The sequence below is a fragment of the Amblyomma maculatum genome, chromosome 10 (assembly GCF_055883805.1).
Source record: "Amblyomma maculatum isolate TAMU_Amacu chromosome 10, ASM5588380v1, whole genome shotgun sequence".
Classification (NCBI taxonomy): Eukaryota; Metazoa; Arthropoda; class Arachnida; order Ixodida; family Ixodidae; genus Amblyomma; species Amblyomma maculatum.
The window spans coordinates 168,092,058-168,109,145 of record NC_139353.1 but is presented as its reverse complement, the minus strand read 5'-3'; the positions used below and the strand labels follow the sequence as shown (position 1 = coordinate 168,109,145).

The 17,088-nt window shown below is 42.9% G+C and overlaps 1 protein-coding gene across 1 annotated transcript; it reads left to right on the top strand.

The window, feature by feature from the left end:
• Window positions 1–6,593: 6,593 nt before the first annotated feature.
• Window positions 6,594–7,611, top strand: LOC146177883 (uncharacterized). The gene has a single exon (XM_084581730.1). It carries the CDS (start codon window positions 6,623–6,625, stop codon window positions 7,397–7,399), a length of 777 nt encoding a protein of 258 aa, XP_084437856.1. The 5' UTR covers window positions 6,594–6,622; the 3' UTR covers window positions 7,400–7,611.
• The last annotated feature ends 9,477 nt before the right edge of the window (window positions 7,612–17,088 follow it).

Below are 17,088 nucleotides of genomic sequence, written 5' to 3'. Positions count from 1 at the left end.
ACAAGCAAGAAGGCCAGCTGCTTGTATTTTTTAAAATGCTGAAGAGGGTAGAAGAAGCAGATTCCTGAATATATGCTGTGAACTTAATGCTTACCTCACCATTTACGAATCGCGCTGTGTTTCCATGCGCTTAGCATAAAGTGAGTATGATCCCCCCCCCCCCCCCCCCCCCTCTAAATAACTATGTTGCGGGGAGGTTGCGAGAGTTAAGCAGACAAAGACAGTCGAAAAAAGAAGTGGCGCAATTTGAGAAAGCCCGCTTGGTAGCTGAAAACAAAAACAGCTTTTTCAAACAGCTTGCTGGTGATCGTACAATTGAATGACGGCATATGTACCACCGTCGCTGCGAGGCTTCATATTGACAGCGGCAATCGGTAACGCAAAGCCAAACAGCTGCGGGGTAACTTTGAGGCGACGGAGTGAGCTGCAGGGTATTTGATACGACCCAAGCTATTCGTCGTGTGTACGTGCGTCTGCCAGTCGAGAACAACGAAATGCGGTGCTGGTAGTGGTTCCTTGTTTTTATACTCGTTTCATGTTTCAGCATTAGTTTCAGCATTCAAGTAAAATGGCACGGAATGCCTTAAACGATATCAGCTACCTGCTCAATGCCTCACACGTGCGTCTTTTTGCCCCGCCGGGGTGGCGCAGTGGTTACGGCGCTCAACTACTGTTCCCAAGGACGCGGGATCGAATCCTGGCCTCGGCGGCCGCTTTTCGATGGAGGCGAAAAGCAAGGTGCCCGTGTGCTGTGCGATGTCAGTGCACGTTAAAGAACCCCAGGTGGTCGAAATTTCCGGAGTCCTCCACTACGGCGTCTCTCATAGCCTGACTCGCTTTGGGACGTTAAACCCACAAACCAAACCAAACCAAACAAACACGTACGTCTTTTATTTGTGAATAAAAAAATTAAAACGCAATATGGACTACAAAGCTTTCTCTGGTTACACATTCAGCATACAAGCAAAACAATCGATTGTGGTACCTTGTTTGAAATTGTGCCATAATGTTTTAGTACGTGATAAGAAAAGAAATGCGAACGGTGCGCCCACGGGCTCTGCTGTTCGAATATCTGGTCGCTATGTGCATGTCTGGGAGGCAGCAAAAAAGCGCTAGAGCCGTCCGTATTATAACTGACGTGGTTAGCGTGTTATTCCAATAGCGTGCTTTGCTACTCAAATTAATTCTCATCGCACTTCTACCACACGAAGAGAAGCGCGGTATGAAATTCAGATATCGAAGCTCGCAGGCGCTTTACGGTGTCCGCATTCTTTTTCTATCCCGATAGCTTCGGAACACTTGAGCATGTTGTCAACTGTGGAGGCTAATCTACTTCTCTTGCACTCCTTTGAATGCCTTTTACACAGCACTCATTCAAGTGCCTTGAACAAATATTACATTACCCAACTATAGCGTAAACCTCAAAGTTGCATATCAGTTAAGAAATCAATCACTCGGCCTCCAGTCGAATTCTAACCCAGAAAATGGGCAGAAATATGAAGGTACATACCTCCAACTCACCAAAAAATAGTTTCAAGCAGGCGAACATCCCTATGTGTCAAAATCAAGCACCCGTCCCAAGCGCGCCCATAGAAACGCCAGCGAAACAAACGACGAGAGTGGCCCCCAGTACCGGTGCTGCCCCTAGCGGCCGCGTCACGCGATACAGTCGCACTAAGCGCCCGCTCCTCGCCGCGCCGTCGGAGCACCCCTCTTTCTTCCACCGTAGTTCCAACTGTCAAAAATATGAGCCATGTCTGCAGTAGTGGGAGAGCCATCCATGTCATTCTATTCCTACGTGATTCGCGGGAGATATAGACCGTTTACAGGGAGCAGTTCGCTTAGTTCACACTCGCGGCGCCCCTGTCGTCGCGACATGAGTGGCCTTCTGGATAGCAGCCGACTACAGATGATGTCTATCAGTCACTGATCTTGCATTCTAATCTCGCTGCTGCATACGCAGTGCTTTGCGAAGAAAATGTGGAAAAGCCGAGGGAAAACATGTTCGGTGTTTGGGTGTAAAAACTGCGACGCCGACTTGAAAGTGTGGGACAAATCCGTTTGTCAGACAGACACACTTCCCTCTACTTCATGAAGACTACCCGTGCGCTAGGCCCTTCGGAATGCATCGATTCCCGCAAGGTGAAAACAACAAGCCGATTCGCCAGGGTTGGATTTCGAACCTGCAGAGAATGAACTTCAACCCTGGAACATCGGCTAGAGTGAGTATGCTGCATAGTAGAAATATCGCGCAACGATCGTTTGTTGATGGTAGCTGCCATGCCGACCGCCATCAGTGACCGCCGTGCCCTTGAGCACGGGCTCAAATCAGTTTCTGTGCGCGATTGAACGGGAGAACGTGTGCATGACTTCATTTTCAATGTCGTTGACTCTTTGCTCACCCGATCGTAGTGGGATACCATTTAAGTTTTCGAATTACGTCCGCGTTACGAGTCAACTGTGCGTTCGCGCTTGTATTGTAGGTCAGTACTGTAAACAACTTATGGGATCAAACTTGTTTCGATATATTCTTCTTCTTCTTCTTCGTTGTAATCGCACATACCTACAGTGGGGTCAGAGTTCGTTGTAGGTGACATAATATTTTTGATAATAATAATTTGATAATATTCAAAATGCTTTAGATGAAGTGTTGGATGCATTTCGGTTTCACCGCTACGATGAGGCGCCTGGGAGTGTTACGCGCGCATGAAATCGGCAGTTCTGCAAACATCACAAGCCTTCCATTATGTTGGTCGTTTTTGTTTCAGCGAATTGTGTTATTTCATAGCAGAGGTAATATGTGCTTGGTTTCGTTGAGTAATTGCGGATGCCGGTGATTGCTGCTGTGCTTTTAGCTTGCGATTGCGAAAGAAGTTAAGGTAGGCTCGCGTTTTCTTTATGCCAGACAGCCTCACTAATACATTCCTCAACTGTGCTGTGTCGGCGAAGTTAGTGGTGTGCACAAACACGTTTCAGTGATGCATATGCTGTGCCTACCTTTGTGAATTATTATAAATGACCATGCTGGAAAACAAAGCAAACAAAAAATATGCCTTGAGAAAACGTCGGCAATGAATTGTTATTAAGAGGATAAAGGAAAACGTGCAATGCCATGGGCACCTGCATGGAATGACTCTACTCGATTATGTGACTGTTTCTGTTAATATTCCTTGTATTTATGGCTTTGAAAGTAGCCTGCTTACACTGTTATTCTGTACATGTTGTAGCCCTCGCATTTTTTTTTCAGGTATGCTCAATTCATTTTGTTGACAGGCGGCCCTCCAAAGATAACCCTTATCCAACGCTGCACCTTGGAACGCCGGTATGGATTTTGAGATTTTGTTTTGAACTAGCATAAACACTACCGGGTAATGACTATCATTACAGAAACTGCCTCACTGCAAGCGTTAAAAAAAACATAAACATACACCTTTTGTGCACATATGTTTGAGCATTTTTTATTCTTTTCTTCAGGGTGCTAAGTGGTGATTGATAACTAACATCGTTCATAGCTGCATATTTTTTTGTGGTTTACTACCATGCCTAGTTTGGATTTTGTTTCACAGCTGTGTATTTCTCATATTAATATTAATAGTTTTCACTGTCTGTATTAATGTAAGCCCGTTATACCTAGTGGCACGGGCAAAGGCAAAATATTTTTTTTTGGGAAGCCTCACCATATTATATGTCTGTATTAATGTATTACTTTTGTTTTAATGGTATTGTTTAAGAGTTCCAAAGCACTGTGGCTTTGTATATTACTGTACTGCTGTTGAGTGATGTGTGTGGGGGTGGGGGAGGGTACAGACACTGAGTCAGGCATTTTTTGCCTTTTTGTCTGCATCCTAGGAATCTTGCTGCCTGAATGAAATACTTTGACGTTGAACTTGACCCTATTTATGGTCAAAAGAAGTAATGCACTGTCGTCGTTTTAGCATTATTTCCCTTTTAAGTATGAACTACCAATATGGCCAAACTTACTCCCTGCTTCAGTCTACTTACTGTCCTTCTGTATTTTTGTTCATTGCAATACCTTAGACTGTTCATCACAAAGGACGAAGGAAGCTAGTACGGTACATTGCCACAACTCTGGAGCCAGAGACCAGTAAAACGCCTTCCCCTGTGACTTGCAACGAAACAGGCACACAAAACAACGAAGACAGCACTGAGGCTGACCAGCTCCCTGGGGATGTTGCAGCGGTTGAACTTGAACATAGGTACAGTACAGTTGATTACTTTTGACGGGCACTCCTTTATATGGTTTTGTGTTTGTCTTTTGTGAAAACATAAATCTTTGCTTTCAGCAATATGTGGCAGAATTTAAGAATTTCAGCAGCATAGCCCGTTCCCGCTATAATGTAGCTGATATTCTGCGATGCGCAGCAGACTTTTGCATAATCGTCTTGCCAGCTCTAGCATAATCATGTTCAGTTAAAATTTCTTGGGATCACTCATACAAAGCCAACCTGATTACAGCCGATAGCTTCCAGCCAGAATGTCTCTCATGCTGCCAGGTGCTAAGTTTATTTGAAAAGATCATGCAGTAGAATTGAATAGACTATATATATTATTCTAGGAGGCTCCACAGTAAAAATTGCTAGGGGACTTCCTAACAACAAGTGTGGTAAAGGGTCATAGAAAATGCAACAAATAGCGATAACTTCAGTAGAGCATTTATATTTTCAAACTAGCAATCGAAAGCAGGTAGCCAAATGCATTGAAGGAAGAAATAGTTTAGCTCATTTGTTACCAGTCAATTTACTGATGACATGCTGTTAAATATGATAGTGAAATAAATCTGGAGGACACAAAGATTTACTTTCAAAATGCAAGGTAATATGCCATCAAGTTTAGTGGCAAATTTTGCATATTTGATCCTAAGTTTAGGAAAAAGTAAATTATAATGCTTTGAAAATCTAGTGTTTTTAGTTCTATTAAGCTCACTTGTGGAGAAGAATCAGCAGAAATAATTTATCAATCAGTACATCATGCACTTTAATTGAAAAAGTTGTCAGGAGCAAACAGATGTGTAATGCCTGTCACATGAACATTTCGAAGGTTTTCAAACTTATAGCCTATTAATTAAGTAGCCAGTTGAATGCTGCTGCACTGGCAGCTCCAGAAGTCAATAGTTTATTAGTTAGTCAAGCAGTGCACAACTGAGATTTTAAAGACCCTCAAACAGCAGCAGCAACAGCATGCAGAGTTGGGTGCTGAATGCTGTCAGGAACATGCTAAGGAATAAAATCGGAGCTGCATAATTGTCGAAAAATTGTGCAGCTCCAAAATAAGACTTTTTAAAACCTTTTCTCAGGTTACAAATGTGGTCATATTGCTTGCATGACTGTAAAATTATTGTTTACGTGGGCCACATCATCTCACACCACTTTATTGCTAGATTTTGGAATGTTTCAGCAGCTCTTTGCTATGTGGCAGCAGCAAAACTATCTCTAGATCGGTCACCATTGAGGATATAAAAAGCTGTCAACTTGATAGCAGTTTGACTACTCGTGTGGCTGGTGCAAAATATGTGCTGCAATAGGAAGACAATTAGTAAGAGAAATTGCAAATATTGATTCTGAAAATACTGCTGCATTCTGATAATGGCATCTAGACTGAACAAAATCTTCCTTGGTGTTGAATAAATGCTAAATTTTTGTCGAAAACTACATGAAGCATATGGACATTGTTCTTCGCAATAGTACAATAATTTTACATGTTAGTGAATGGTGCAGAAGTATGTAAGCTGCATTTTAGTGGAACAGCCTTCAATATTGCATTCATTTTCCCATGCAATGCTAGTTTGTCACATGAAGCTTGTACATGTTTATGATGACTTGTTTGTTTCACGACATTTCCCGGGGTGGGAGTCCTGTACAAGCAATATATGCGACAGGTATCTTATTTTTAGTGCGTGTACATTGCAGAGCCATTCTACTGCACAGTTTAATCATCTACTGCATGCTGGACGTAATACAGCATTGGTACTATTTATAAAGCCTTTGGAACTTAAGGAAGTTGGCTAGAGAGTACAATCATTTATTTGCATATAGTACTGGCACGCGGCAAGGTGATCATGTTTTGGGTGGTATAATATAGCGGTGCCAAAAAACGGTTCTATGCCGTGTTGATTTTTCACCCGTCACGCCCTGCATTCGCACTTCATTATTGGCTGCAGCCTAGGCCGTGGCATTACTTCTGTCAGTGGCAAGGGGAGGGGGCTTGAAATGGATTTGGGAAATAATTTTTATATTATACAGACCCGAGTGTACCTTCTGGCTCATGCTGCTGTGTTGTTTCCTATATTTATTCACGTTTTTCTTTGCACAGGTTTGAAGGAGCTCGGAATGTGGTCGACAGCTGCAAGACCTGCGGTTGCAGATGCAAGAGTGCCGAAATGGCTGAAAAAGGAGTTCAAGTTCAGCCAGCACGTATCCATGACCACGCATATGCAGTCACCCGCAAGCAGGCCCCTGTTTTTGCTGACAGTGCTTGCCAAACAGTGTTCAGTGTCAGTTCATTAATAGCAGCAAGCCAGTTCCGTTTCTTTAAAGGACTATCGAAAGTGACATTTTACGAGATGGTCAGGACTCTCAAAACTGTTGTGAAGAGCCTCTTTACGATGCCTTTTGAGGACCAAGTCCTTCTAACATTGATGCGGCTTCGCCTAGGCCCCTTGCTCAATGACCTCAGCATACGTTTCTGCGTATCGACAGCAGCCGTGAGCAGAATTTTCTGCTTCGTAGTATCTGAACTTGCCAAGTTTGCCAGAGAGTTTTTAGTGTTCTGGTTGCCCCGACAAACAATAAGGAGAACATTGCCTGATTGTTTTGAGGATAATTATTCGGTGACTTGCATTGTGGATTGTTTTGAAATTTTTATTGACAGGCCCGAGAATTTGCTGCGAAGAAACATAACGTATAGTTCATACAAATCACACAACACGGCCAAAGTCCTTCATGCTATCGCACCAAGTGGATTCATAATGTTCACTTCGAAACCATATGGTGGCCGTGCAAGTGACCGCTACATAACACTGGAGAGTGGTTTTTTAGAGCACTTGACGGAAGGTGATGAAGTCCTCGCCGACAGAGGCTTTACCATCGCCGATCTTCTTCCGCCAGGCATGAAAGTTTCACTACCGAGCTTCTCTAAAGGCCGGCCCCAGATGAGTCGGTCCGAACTTGTAGCTTCGCGTCGACTGGCCAGACTACGTATTCATGTGGAACGGTCAATCAGGCGTCTTAAGTGCTTCAGAATCCTGAAGCAATTCCCAGCTAGCATTTTTGGTAAGAAACCGCTAGCAAACAACATACTCATTGCCATAGCTGGGCTGTGTAACCTTCAGCCACGTTTGATCAGGGATCAGTGCGATGGAATGTCAGTACCTGGAGCTTGATTGCCATCGCATCCAGACTAGCAGCTAGGAGACAACAGATGCCAGATCTCTCTAAATTTCGCATTTTCATTTGCCCACTTGACTGCCACTTTGATTATCTCCCTTTGCATTAGGTGTCCTGCCTGCAGCCACTGCTTGTTGGTTTCAACTCAAATACCAATAGTGAAACTATGTTCACGCAATAAACCCATCCTTTTCCATAGCTTGGTATGCTGCCTTCACCTTAATTCCAGGCTTATTTGTTAGAATCCAACTACCTTTCTATGGTGACTCCTGGCAAGGATACAGCTATTGTATACTTCCCTCTTGGGGGATGCTGGTAAACTATTGTCTATGATGCAAGGGTTACTGTCAAGTTTGCTCTAGCCTATTTGTGTACTCCTAGCTATTTCAGTGTCACGGTGATGACCAGCAGTCATTACCACTCATTAATAGATGTATTCATTTGCCTCTTCCAATGCTTTGCTCTGTATCTTGAATTGGTGTTCTTTACCCACGTAGGTAATTTTTTATATTAGATTTTGGATCCGCATTATTATTTAACTTGTTTAGGTCATCATCTCCACAGCTTGTTGTATTACTTAGCAGTGCATTATTATCAATCATCGGAAAATTGCAAATATATTTTTCATTAACTTGATCTCATCCCCATTGAATTCCATAGCTATGTTCTGGAAAAACCTGATTAGTTGTGAGACTGTCTTTTATCTTTGATTGGTATTTCGCCATGTTTTGTATGGATGGCCATCATTGCCTTGCAATCTTTATATATTTCTCAGCACTTATGCAGATGCTTTTTCTGCACTTAGGTTGCACAGTCACTGCCAGTGTTTCGATAAATCAAATTTCTCAGTCACTGGAGGATATTTTTTCTTTTGTTTTGTAGATTGGTACAGAAGGCTATCTGGCATCTGCCTTTGGCCCTTAAGTGCACACCTTAAACCTTTCAAGGTGAAGCAAAAAATATTACGAGTTGGTTTTATTGTATTACCTGCTTTTGCAAATATTAATAGTTATTGCAAACTGAACAAACCAATTCATTATTCCTTTAGGTAACATATACTTCAATGAACTCTTGCAGGTGCTATACTTGAAGAACCAAATTTTATTCACAATGTGTTGTCATTGCTCAGTACTGATGCCAATATGTGATGCGAGTGGCCCAGTAATTACTTTGGATTCCCAAAGTACGGCAGTCCGCACCTCCTTGCAGAAGTTGGTAGAAGTTTAGCTCGCCGGACTGTTAAGAGAACTTGCTGTTTCTAATACTAGTACACAATGAATATGTCATGTGTAAAACGCAATGTCATATTTGGCAGTTTCTGTGTGCTTGCTTCGTGGAACCTCGCCTTTAAAAATGCTTCCCGAGCTCCTTGCGTTCGTTCACAACTAGAAATTGACTTTGCAAGGAAAGGGTTGACCAAAAGTTGAACACTGGGCAAGCATGCAAGCCTGTTGCTTTATGTAATATGCATGCAAGCCTGTTGCTTTATGTAATATGGTATACTGTGTACATTTTCTAATTGGTTCACGGGGAAGGAAAAGCGCAGTAACTGTCACATTTGTCGGTGGACACCCGAACTGTGCAGTAAGGGAGGAGAGGGAGGCGGGATTTTTTGCATTATGTAATTATGTGCTCATGTTTTGATACTCGTGTATTATGTAGAGCATTAGTAAGAAAGGGCAGCCAGTCCAAACATTTTTTTCGATGAAAACTTTACTGCTTGCTCTCGACGATTGCTGGCAGCAGGTGTGAAAAATAGAAATCTTCAAGATGTGCTACTTGCTTCTTTAGAAATACGTCATCATAGGGCACCTCAACAACATATGCCTCATTGGGTGACCAAACCACAAAGTCACATTGGCTTCTCTCACAACAAAAAAACTGTAACTGTACTTGGTGGTAGTACCTGTTTTTGCCAGTCTTGCTCAGTATGAAGCGGTTGTCATTTTCCACAACGTCATACTTGCCACTCTTAAAGAGGGCAGCAAGACTTCCATGCTTTTGAATTGTCTGAGGGGTTGGACACTTGATCTCCAGAACTTTATCCAGGCTTGGAATAAGGCCATCAGGGCTGGCACCCAGCCACGACGTAGCAGGCCGGACGACAAGGCCGCATTCTGTAACGTGCGCATTCTTCACCTGCTCGTACCAGGCACGGGCTTTCACTTCTGACTCCCTTCCATACCTTCATGCAAAAATAGCAATCATGTTCATGTGTACCTTGTCTAATGCAAGTCACTGCAACAATGATTAGTATCCCGAAACACTCAAACTGTGCATGCAAAACATAATGAATATCAGTAAACATTCCATTCAGAGCCTCCTACTTAATAGTGTCAGTATTGCACCATACATGAATTTTGCTTTGAACAATCAAGTAATGCTTTGTCATTCAAAGCAATGCATATAAATAATAACATGCAAATTTCCACCACAAGCTACAACTGAATAATTCTGTGCTTTGCAGATAAATGCAGCTAGCATATGCCACTTTGCGTAATGCTATAATAGAATCCATGCTAATTTGTGACAGTGCTGCTCTACCTAAAATGTTATAATTTATAATGAAAGCATGGTGTTCAACTGGCTTATTGACAGCATCACAAGTGAATGTTTAGCCAAATTTCTTGCACTACCAAACTTGGCATAGGAGTTATGAATCAGTGCTGTAGAACTAGACTTTCCGCATGGCATGCACAGTAAATGTGACCAGACACAGCTCAAAAACGAAGTGAGAATGCCCTTCAAAGGAGAACTTCCAGCTGATGACAAACTGTCATAATATTGAAGTCAGATTATTAATCTGGTGTTAATCCCCTGACACCTGCCATCCACATGTGATGTCATGACAGCGGGCTAATTAAAGAATTTAGTCCCAGTGGCATGACAGTCAGTCAGCCACATTGGCAGGACGGCTTCTCTTGAGGAACACTGAAAATTCGTTCTTGAGTTATATCCCACTTTACATCACTTCAAGTCTACAATCAATGCGACTGTTCGTGACACTGTGTTTAGATCTTACCGTGTGCTGGCATTGCCATAGAAGTTTGGGTGTATGTGCTTCGTCACCCACTTCTCAGGGGCAGCCTTGACAGGAACTGTTCGAGCCTCACTCGCTGTTATTCTTAGTAGACGTTCCTCGCACCAGGCTGCACTTCCTTGGGAATGTTTCGCCAAGGCTACAGCTCGGTCAGGGGACAGCAACACATTGTCCCTGTAGAACTCCTGACATGGCTGGCACAGCAGCCTTGTCTCATGCTGACCATGCTCTTGCTGAACAGCTGTAAAGTTATGAGGACTGCTTTATTAACGAGCTCTTTCTGTATACATTCAAAACTAGTTTCAGGTGGCTCACACCTAAGCTTTATGCGATCAGAATGAACACTGGCAAATCAGGTATAATGTATTATGTTCATCTTCAGATCGCACAAACTTGAGAAAAAGTTTGCTGCAGTATGGCCTCATGGCCCAGGTTTATGGCACAAAGTGGTACTAATATATCAAATGAGGCTGTTGTAAAGTGATATCACATTAACGCACTTTCATTGTCGACAATGCATCCTATTCTATTACTAGGCAACTTAGATTGTGTGTACCAGCATGAACAGTCTGCTTGATGCAATACTTCTTGTCCCAAGATCGAGATGCATGCTATACTGTAAAGCTTAACACCGGATAACCATCACAGCAGTTTCATATATTGGGATTGTTTTAACTAAAGAAATGTTACTTACAGCTTTGAACACAGTAACTGATAGCACATTTTATACTCAATACAATGGAAAAGGAAATCTTACGTGCACGTCGATCTTCATCTGCATGTGCTTTCTCGCGTTGCATGAGGACGGAGTGTAGCATGGTGTTCTGCAGCTGGCTAATATCCAGTGGACATTTTTTAAAATGCTCTATCATTTCTCTCTCGGACAGGAACTGTAGAGTTTTTGCAGTTGTTTTTTTGTGACAGTAGACTGTCTCCATTGTTGCCGGGGTCACAATTTTTGACGTTGATTTATTCCATGTGCACAGTCTGTCTGTGGCTGATACTCCAGTAAGTCCCCTTGATGTAGCATCAACAATCTTCATAAAGAGGGCACAGATATGGCTACATCTTTCACTCAGCCCTGCTTTGCATGTGCAGCTTGCTGCGACAGTTTCTCCAAAATCAATCTGAGTGCTGTACATCCTGCCAACTGTTTGTGATGACCTGATTGTTGCTTTTATGCTACACACATTTTTATTTTGCTGGCACAGTGCCACGCCAACATGCCCACTGTCGAGCAGGTTGCTGCCCTCGGCGAAGCCTCGATAGTTAAGGGCTGGTTTTCCGTCAGCGTCTGGAGCATTGATCATGTAGTTGTAGACAACTGAAATAAAAGGAAATGATGTACATCAATTTTGTCATTTGTGAGTACTACTTCCATAGTTGGCTGACTCTTGAAACAATACAAAAATTGCCCCCATACTAGAAGCTGGTGTGCATGCCAGTTGTTCCCTGTCTGCTGTTAGGTTTGCAAGGGACCTAAATAAAGTCAATGCTAATGCTCTGAGCAGGGGTAGACATCCAAATAAAATAGCAGAAATTGAGAACTGGTGATCGCAAGCGCAGATCTTGCGTTTTTGTAAAGTTAACCTCACAGGTGCAGAAATAGGCACAAAATTGGAAATTGCGGAATTCAATGTTTAAAATTGGGTATCAGCTATGAGGAACCCCATAATGGAGAGCTCTAGAATGATTTCGACAACTTGAGGTTCTTTAACGTGGAGTGGCATCGCAAAGCACACGGGCACATTTTGCGTTCCGCTTCCATCGAAACACGGTCGCCGCAATCCAGGTAAATCATGCAATGAAGAATAATGCTTGCGCTGTCATTTTTCTTCGGTTTACTGACGGCTGTAACTTACGGCTGTCCACGCTGGCAACTGCAGTTTATCACACGCAAAGCTACCGCAACACATCGCGGCATGTAAAGCAGCAACTGCCGGTTGGGCAGCAGATCTCGCAAACAAGGTTTTTAAAACGCACCTGAACCAGTACGTGCTGAATATTGCACTCGTAAGAAAATAAGAAAAGCTTGGATCCGAGCACGCTGGCCGCGCAAGCGCGAAAAAATCAATCTCAAGCGCAGTCTAATGTCGGCGGGCTTGTTAATTGTTCTACCAATCTGCGGTGGGTCGCACGCAGAGCAAGATTTCAGCAACTTGAAGAAAGGCTTGTGCGATAAGGCGCAATGTAATCAATCCTCAATATGCATTACCACCTTGTGCACTGTTGCGAGAAATTTCTCGTAGTTTGGGGCCGTTACGCGCCGGCTACATAAAATCCAAACTTTTAAAGCTTTACTAGACGCGCTTTATCAACAGCTCCTACAACATGTACATGCATACGCCAAAACTGTCACAAACACACAAGCAGGCATTAAATTCCTAGCAGTGCATTTAAGTTTAGAAAAATTAGGAAAGGGAACAAACAGCGAAAATGCCATCTTCAAACAAAGTGGAGGCGTGAAGGCCGAAGAGAGGCTCGAAAACAAAGCCAGAAAGGTAGCGCACTTACACGCCCGCTGAAGGTTTGGCCAAAGCTTCGTGTCATCAATCCTTCCCGTCGTATCCATTTTGGGAAGAAATAACAATATTTCAAATGTACTTGCAGTAACAAACAGACTCGCAGGTCCAGCGTCCACACGGGCAGGCAGCGTCCGCGCGGACAGACAGCATCCGTACGGGCGGACAGCGAAGAACGAAGGCCACCGATGGCGTCGGACGTCACGTGATGCAATATGGCAGCCTACAAGCGTGAGCGCTGTAAAGGGTCTATACGAGTGGGTGTCCATAGAGAACTTGTGTTAAGCAGCTTCTATGTACAACTATCATTTTCAATGCGCGAAGCGAATTTCACACAGTATTCGAAAACACAACATAAACTACGTGAAACGCCACACTGACATAACAGTCGAAAGGTCAGGCACCAGTTCTTGTCACATCATCTTGAATCCCTTGAAAACCCACCTGTATTTCGGAAACCATCTCTTTGTCGTCACGCACGTCTGACAATATTTATTCGTTAGATTCAAACGGATGTACGATGGCTCAAGAGACCTGTGCAGTTGTTTTCAATCATTTGTTTTTCACATCTTGTTTCCCTAACGAAGCCTGCCCAATCCATAATACCAAATTATTCATTCACGAGGCCAATAGATATTACAAAGGCATCACATTTCTAATCAAAAGACTCAAAGTTCCTGCTTCTTTAGGATTAGATAGAAGAAACAAATTCTGTCAGTAGCAAGTGGCAAAATTTTTTATGAATGGAAGATTGGTAAAGAGCTCTCAGTATACAAATTATGAGACAAACCCTCTGCCAGTACTATCACATCATCATCATTATCATCATCATAATCATATAATCATCAGCCGGACTATACATCATCATCATTTATTTTTCTTTAAGGAACCCTAGGCATAAGGGGGGAGCAAAAAAAAAAAACGAAATCACAAACAATAGAACCATTTGGAATGTAGTAGTGAAGAAGGCAGACATAATTGTTAAAGGAGCCTTATAAAACGAAACAGTGAACAATCATAGGTGCAATGTGGCCATCGTGCCATATGAAGAAGAATAAAACTAGAACCCTGTTTTGCATACAAAAGTTCAACAATCTGAAGAACAAAAAGGATGCAACACGTGCAGAGGTTGTACTCAAAAGTTCGGCTAAGAAAGAAGATGAGAAAAAAGCAGGGTTTTGAATTTATTTGGGTCGCGCTCACTTACAATCGTCTCATGTAGTTCACTCCAGATTTCAATGGCGGATGGCAAGAAAGATAATGTCGAAATTTGTGCTTGTTGGGTCATACTTCCAAGCTGGTCAAATATTTAGGGGAATCCCCCAGGGTGGAGTAGATTTGTAATAAGGGAGTAATTACTCATTGCATCCACCCAAGCGCAGCCATACGGCTACAAAGGAAAGCTATACAGCTTTCTCAGAAACTTCGTAGTTAAAGAAAAATTCGTCCTGATCCGGGAATCGAACCCGGCACCACCGCCTTTCCGGGGCAGTCGCTCTACCGACTGAGCTAACCAGGACGGTCAGCAGATCAGATGGTAGGGCGAGAGCGAATTGATCTATAACTCGAAGTGGAAATAGTGTTGGTCAAATATTAAGGGGAATCCCCCAGGGTGGAGTAGATTTGTAATAAGGGAGTAATTACTCATTCCCGGATCAGGACGAATTTTTCTTTAACTACGAAGTTTCTGAGAAAGCTGTATAGCTTTCCTTTGTAGCCGTATGGCTGCGCTTGGGTGGATGCAATGAGTAATTACTCCCTTATTACAAATCTACTCCACCCTGGGGGATTCCCCTAAATATTTGACCAACACTATTTCCACTTCGAGTTATAGATCAATTCGCTCTCGCCCTACCATCTGATGTGCTGACCGTCCTGGTTAGCTCAGTCGGTAGAGCGACTGCCCCGGAAAGGCGGTGGTGCCGGGTTCGATTCCCGGATCAGGACGAATTTTTCTTTAACTACGAAGTTTCTGAGAAAGCTGTATAGCTTTCCTTTGTAGCCGTATGGCTGCGCTTGGGTGGATGCAATGAGTAATTACTCCCTTATTATACTTCCAAGCTGTAGCGCACACAAGACGAGGGACTGAGAACGAGAGGACACACACAGCGCTAACTTCCAACAACTTTATTTGGAAAAAAAAAACGGCACCTCTATATATACACAGTACATCGTCGTGATCTAACAAGTCATGCACGGAGTCAGCAGGAACGAAGGTAATCTATTTCTTTTTTTGAAAGATTAACAGATTCACGCATGCACTTCCTAATCTGGCTATCTTTTCCGCTTCGATTATTCCAGGCATCCAGTCAGTCGACACCATGTCAAATCCATTCCTGTTTTTCATGCAGGTTAGTAGCAATGTTTCTACAATCAAATCCAATAATATGTGCCTTATCCAGCTGACATGCCCACGTAGAGTGCTTGAAGTTAATTTTATTGGTCGTGACTTCGTATTGTCTCTACTTATGCTGTGTGGCGACATTGAGTCCAACCCTGGGCCACCCACTGAACAGCTACTGACCCAGCTCCTTGAAGGCCAGAAAGATATTCAGCGGAGACTGGGCGAAATTGAGGCCAAATTGCACAAAGTGGAAGAATTCACATCAGCTATAAATGAATTCAGAGATTTAAGCCGGGAGCTAGAATCACGAGTTACAGGCTTAGAAAGGAAGCTTGTCGACCTAGAAGACGGGGGCAGACGAAATAATGTAATCGTGTTCGGAATTCCTGAAAAATTGAATGAAACTTACGAAGAACTGTCACAGAGTGTGTTGAAAGGCGTGTTCTGTGACAAAATGGACACGAAAGTTGTTTCAGCCGAGAGAATTCATAGAATCGGTCGCAAGCAACCTAACAAGCATCGACCTGTTATTATCAAGCTGATGGATCATCGTGAGAAAGTTAACACACTGAAAAACTGCTCGAAACTAAAAGACACCGATTACTCTATTTCAGAAGACTTTTCGTATACCACGCGGCAGATACGGAAGAATCTCTGGGAAAGCACCGCAGAGATTCGAAAAGCCGGTCAGAAGGTTAAGCTAATCTACAACAAGATAAAAATTGGTGACGATCTGTTTGTTTGGGATGACACTAGCAAAGAAAGAGTCCTAGAGCATGGCAGCCGGAATCGAAAACAAAGTGACCAATGAACCGAGAACAGTCAAATTAAATCGCTAAAATGTATTCAGTTTAACGCCCGGAGCATTGCGAACAAGTCTGAGGATTTGAAAAGTATAGTAGTGGCGCTTAAACCGCATATCATTATAATCACCGAAACCTGGCTGCACTCTGATATCACTGATGAAGAAATTACACCACCAGGATACAGAATTATTCGCAAAGACAGGACTTCTCGCGGTGGTGGTGTTGCAATTCTTTTTCAAGAATCTTTCCAAGTAATCAGGCTACCTGACGTACAAGGAATTGAATGCGTCATTTGTAAACTAATTCTAAATGAACTTAGTCTTGTTATTGGCGCGTTTTACCGCCCACCACGAGGTGACTGTGTTTTCTGTGAGAAACTAAATGAGTTCTTATGTACTACGAAAGCACAATCAAGTAATGTACTATTGGCTGGAGACTTTAACATGCCGCTCGTCAATCGGAACAAACAGTTTCCAGAGCCGCTCTGCACATCAGCCGAACTTCTTGTAGACATCGTACTTGATCACGATTTAACTCAATTAGTAAAGCAAGCAGCGCGTATACAAAAGGATAAGAAATCCATTCTTGATCTTTTCTTCGTTAGTAACAGTGTCTTTCGTCGCGGTCCTCTACTTCAATATTTCGAAGGCATATCTGACCATGTTATGGTATCTTTAAACATTCCATTGCTTCTTCCGAAAAATAAAAAGAAAGAGGTGCGTGTTGTGCCAAACTTCTCGCGTGCTGATGATGTTTCAGTTTTAGACTTACTTGATATTTCATTCTCAGATTTTGTGGTTATTTACGAATCCTGCGCCTGCTCAGTAGAAAATCTCTGGGTTTTCTTTAAGAACCTTGCTCTGAATTGCATTTCGCGTTTTGTGCCTACTCGGGTAATTACCCTACGCGCCAGCAGCCCTTGGATGACGAGGGAACTTGTACGCATGGGACGAAAGATTAAGAGAGTTCGCAA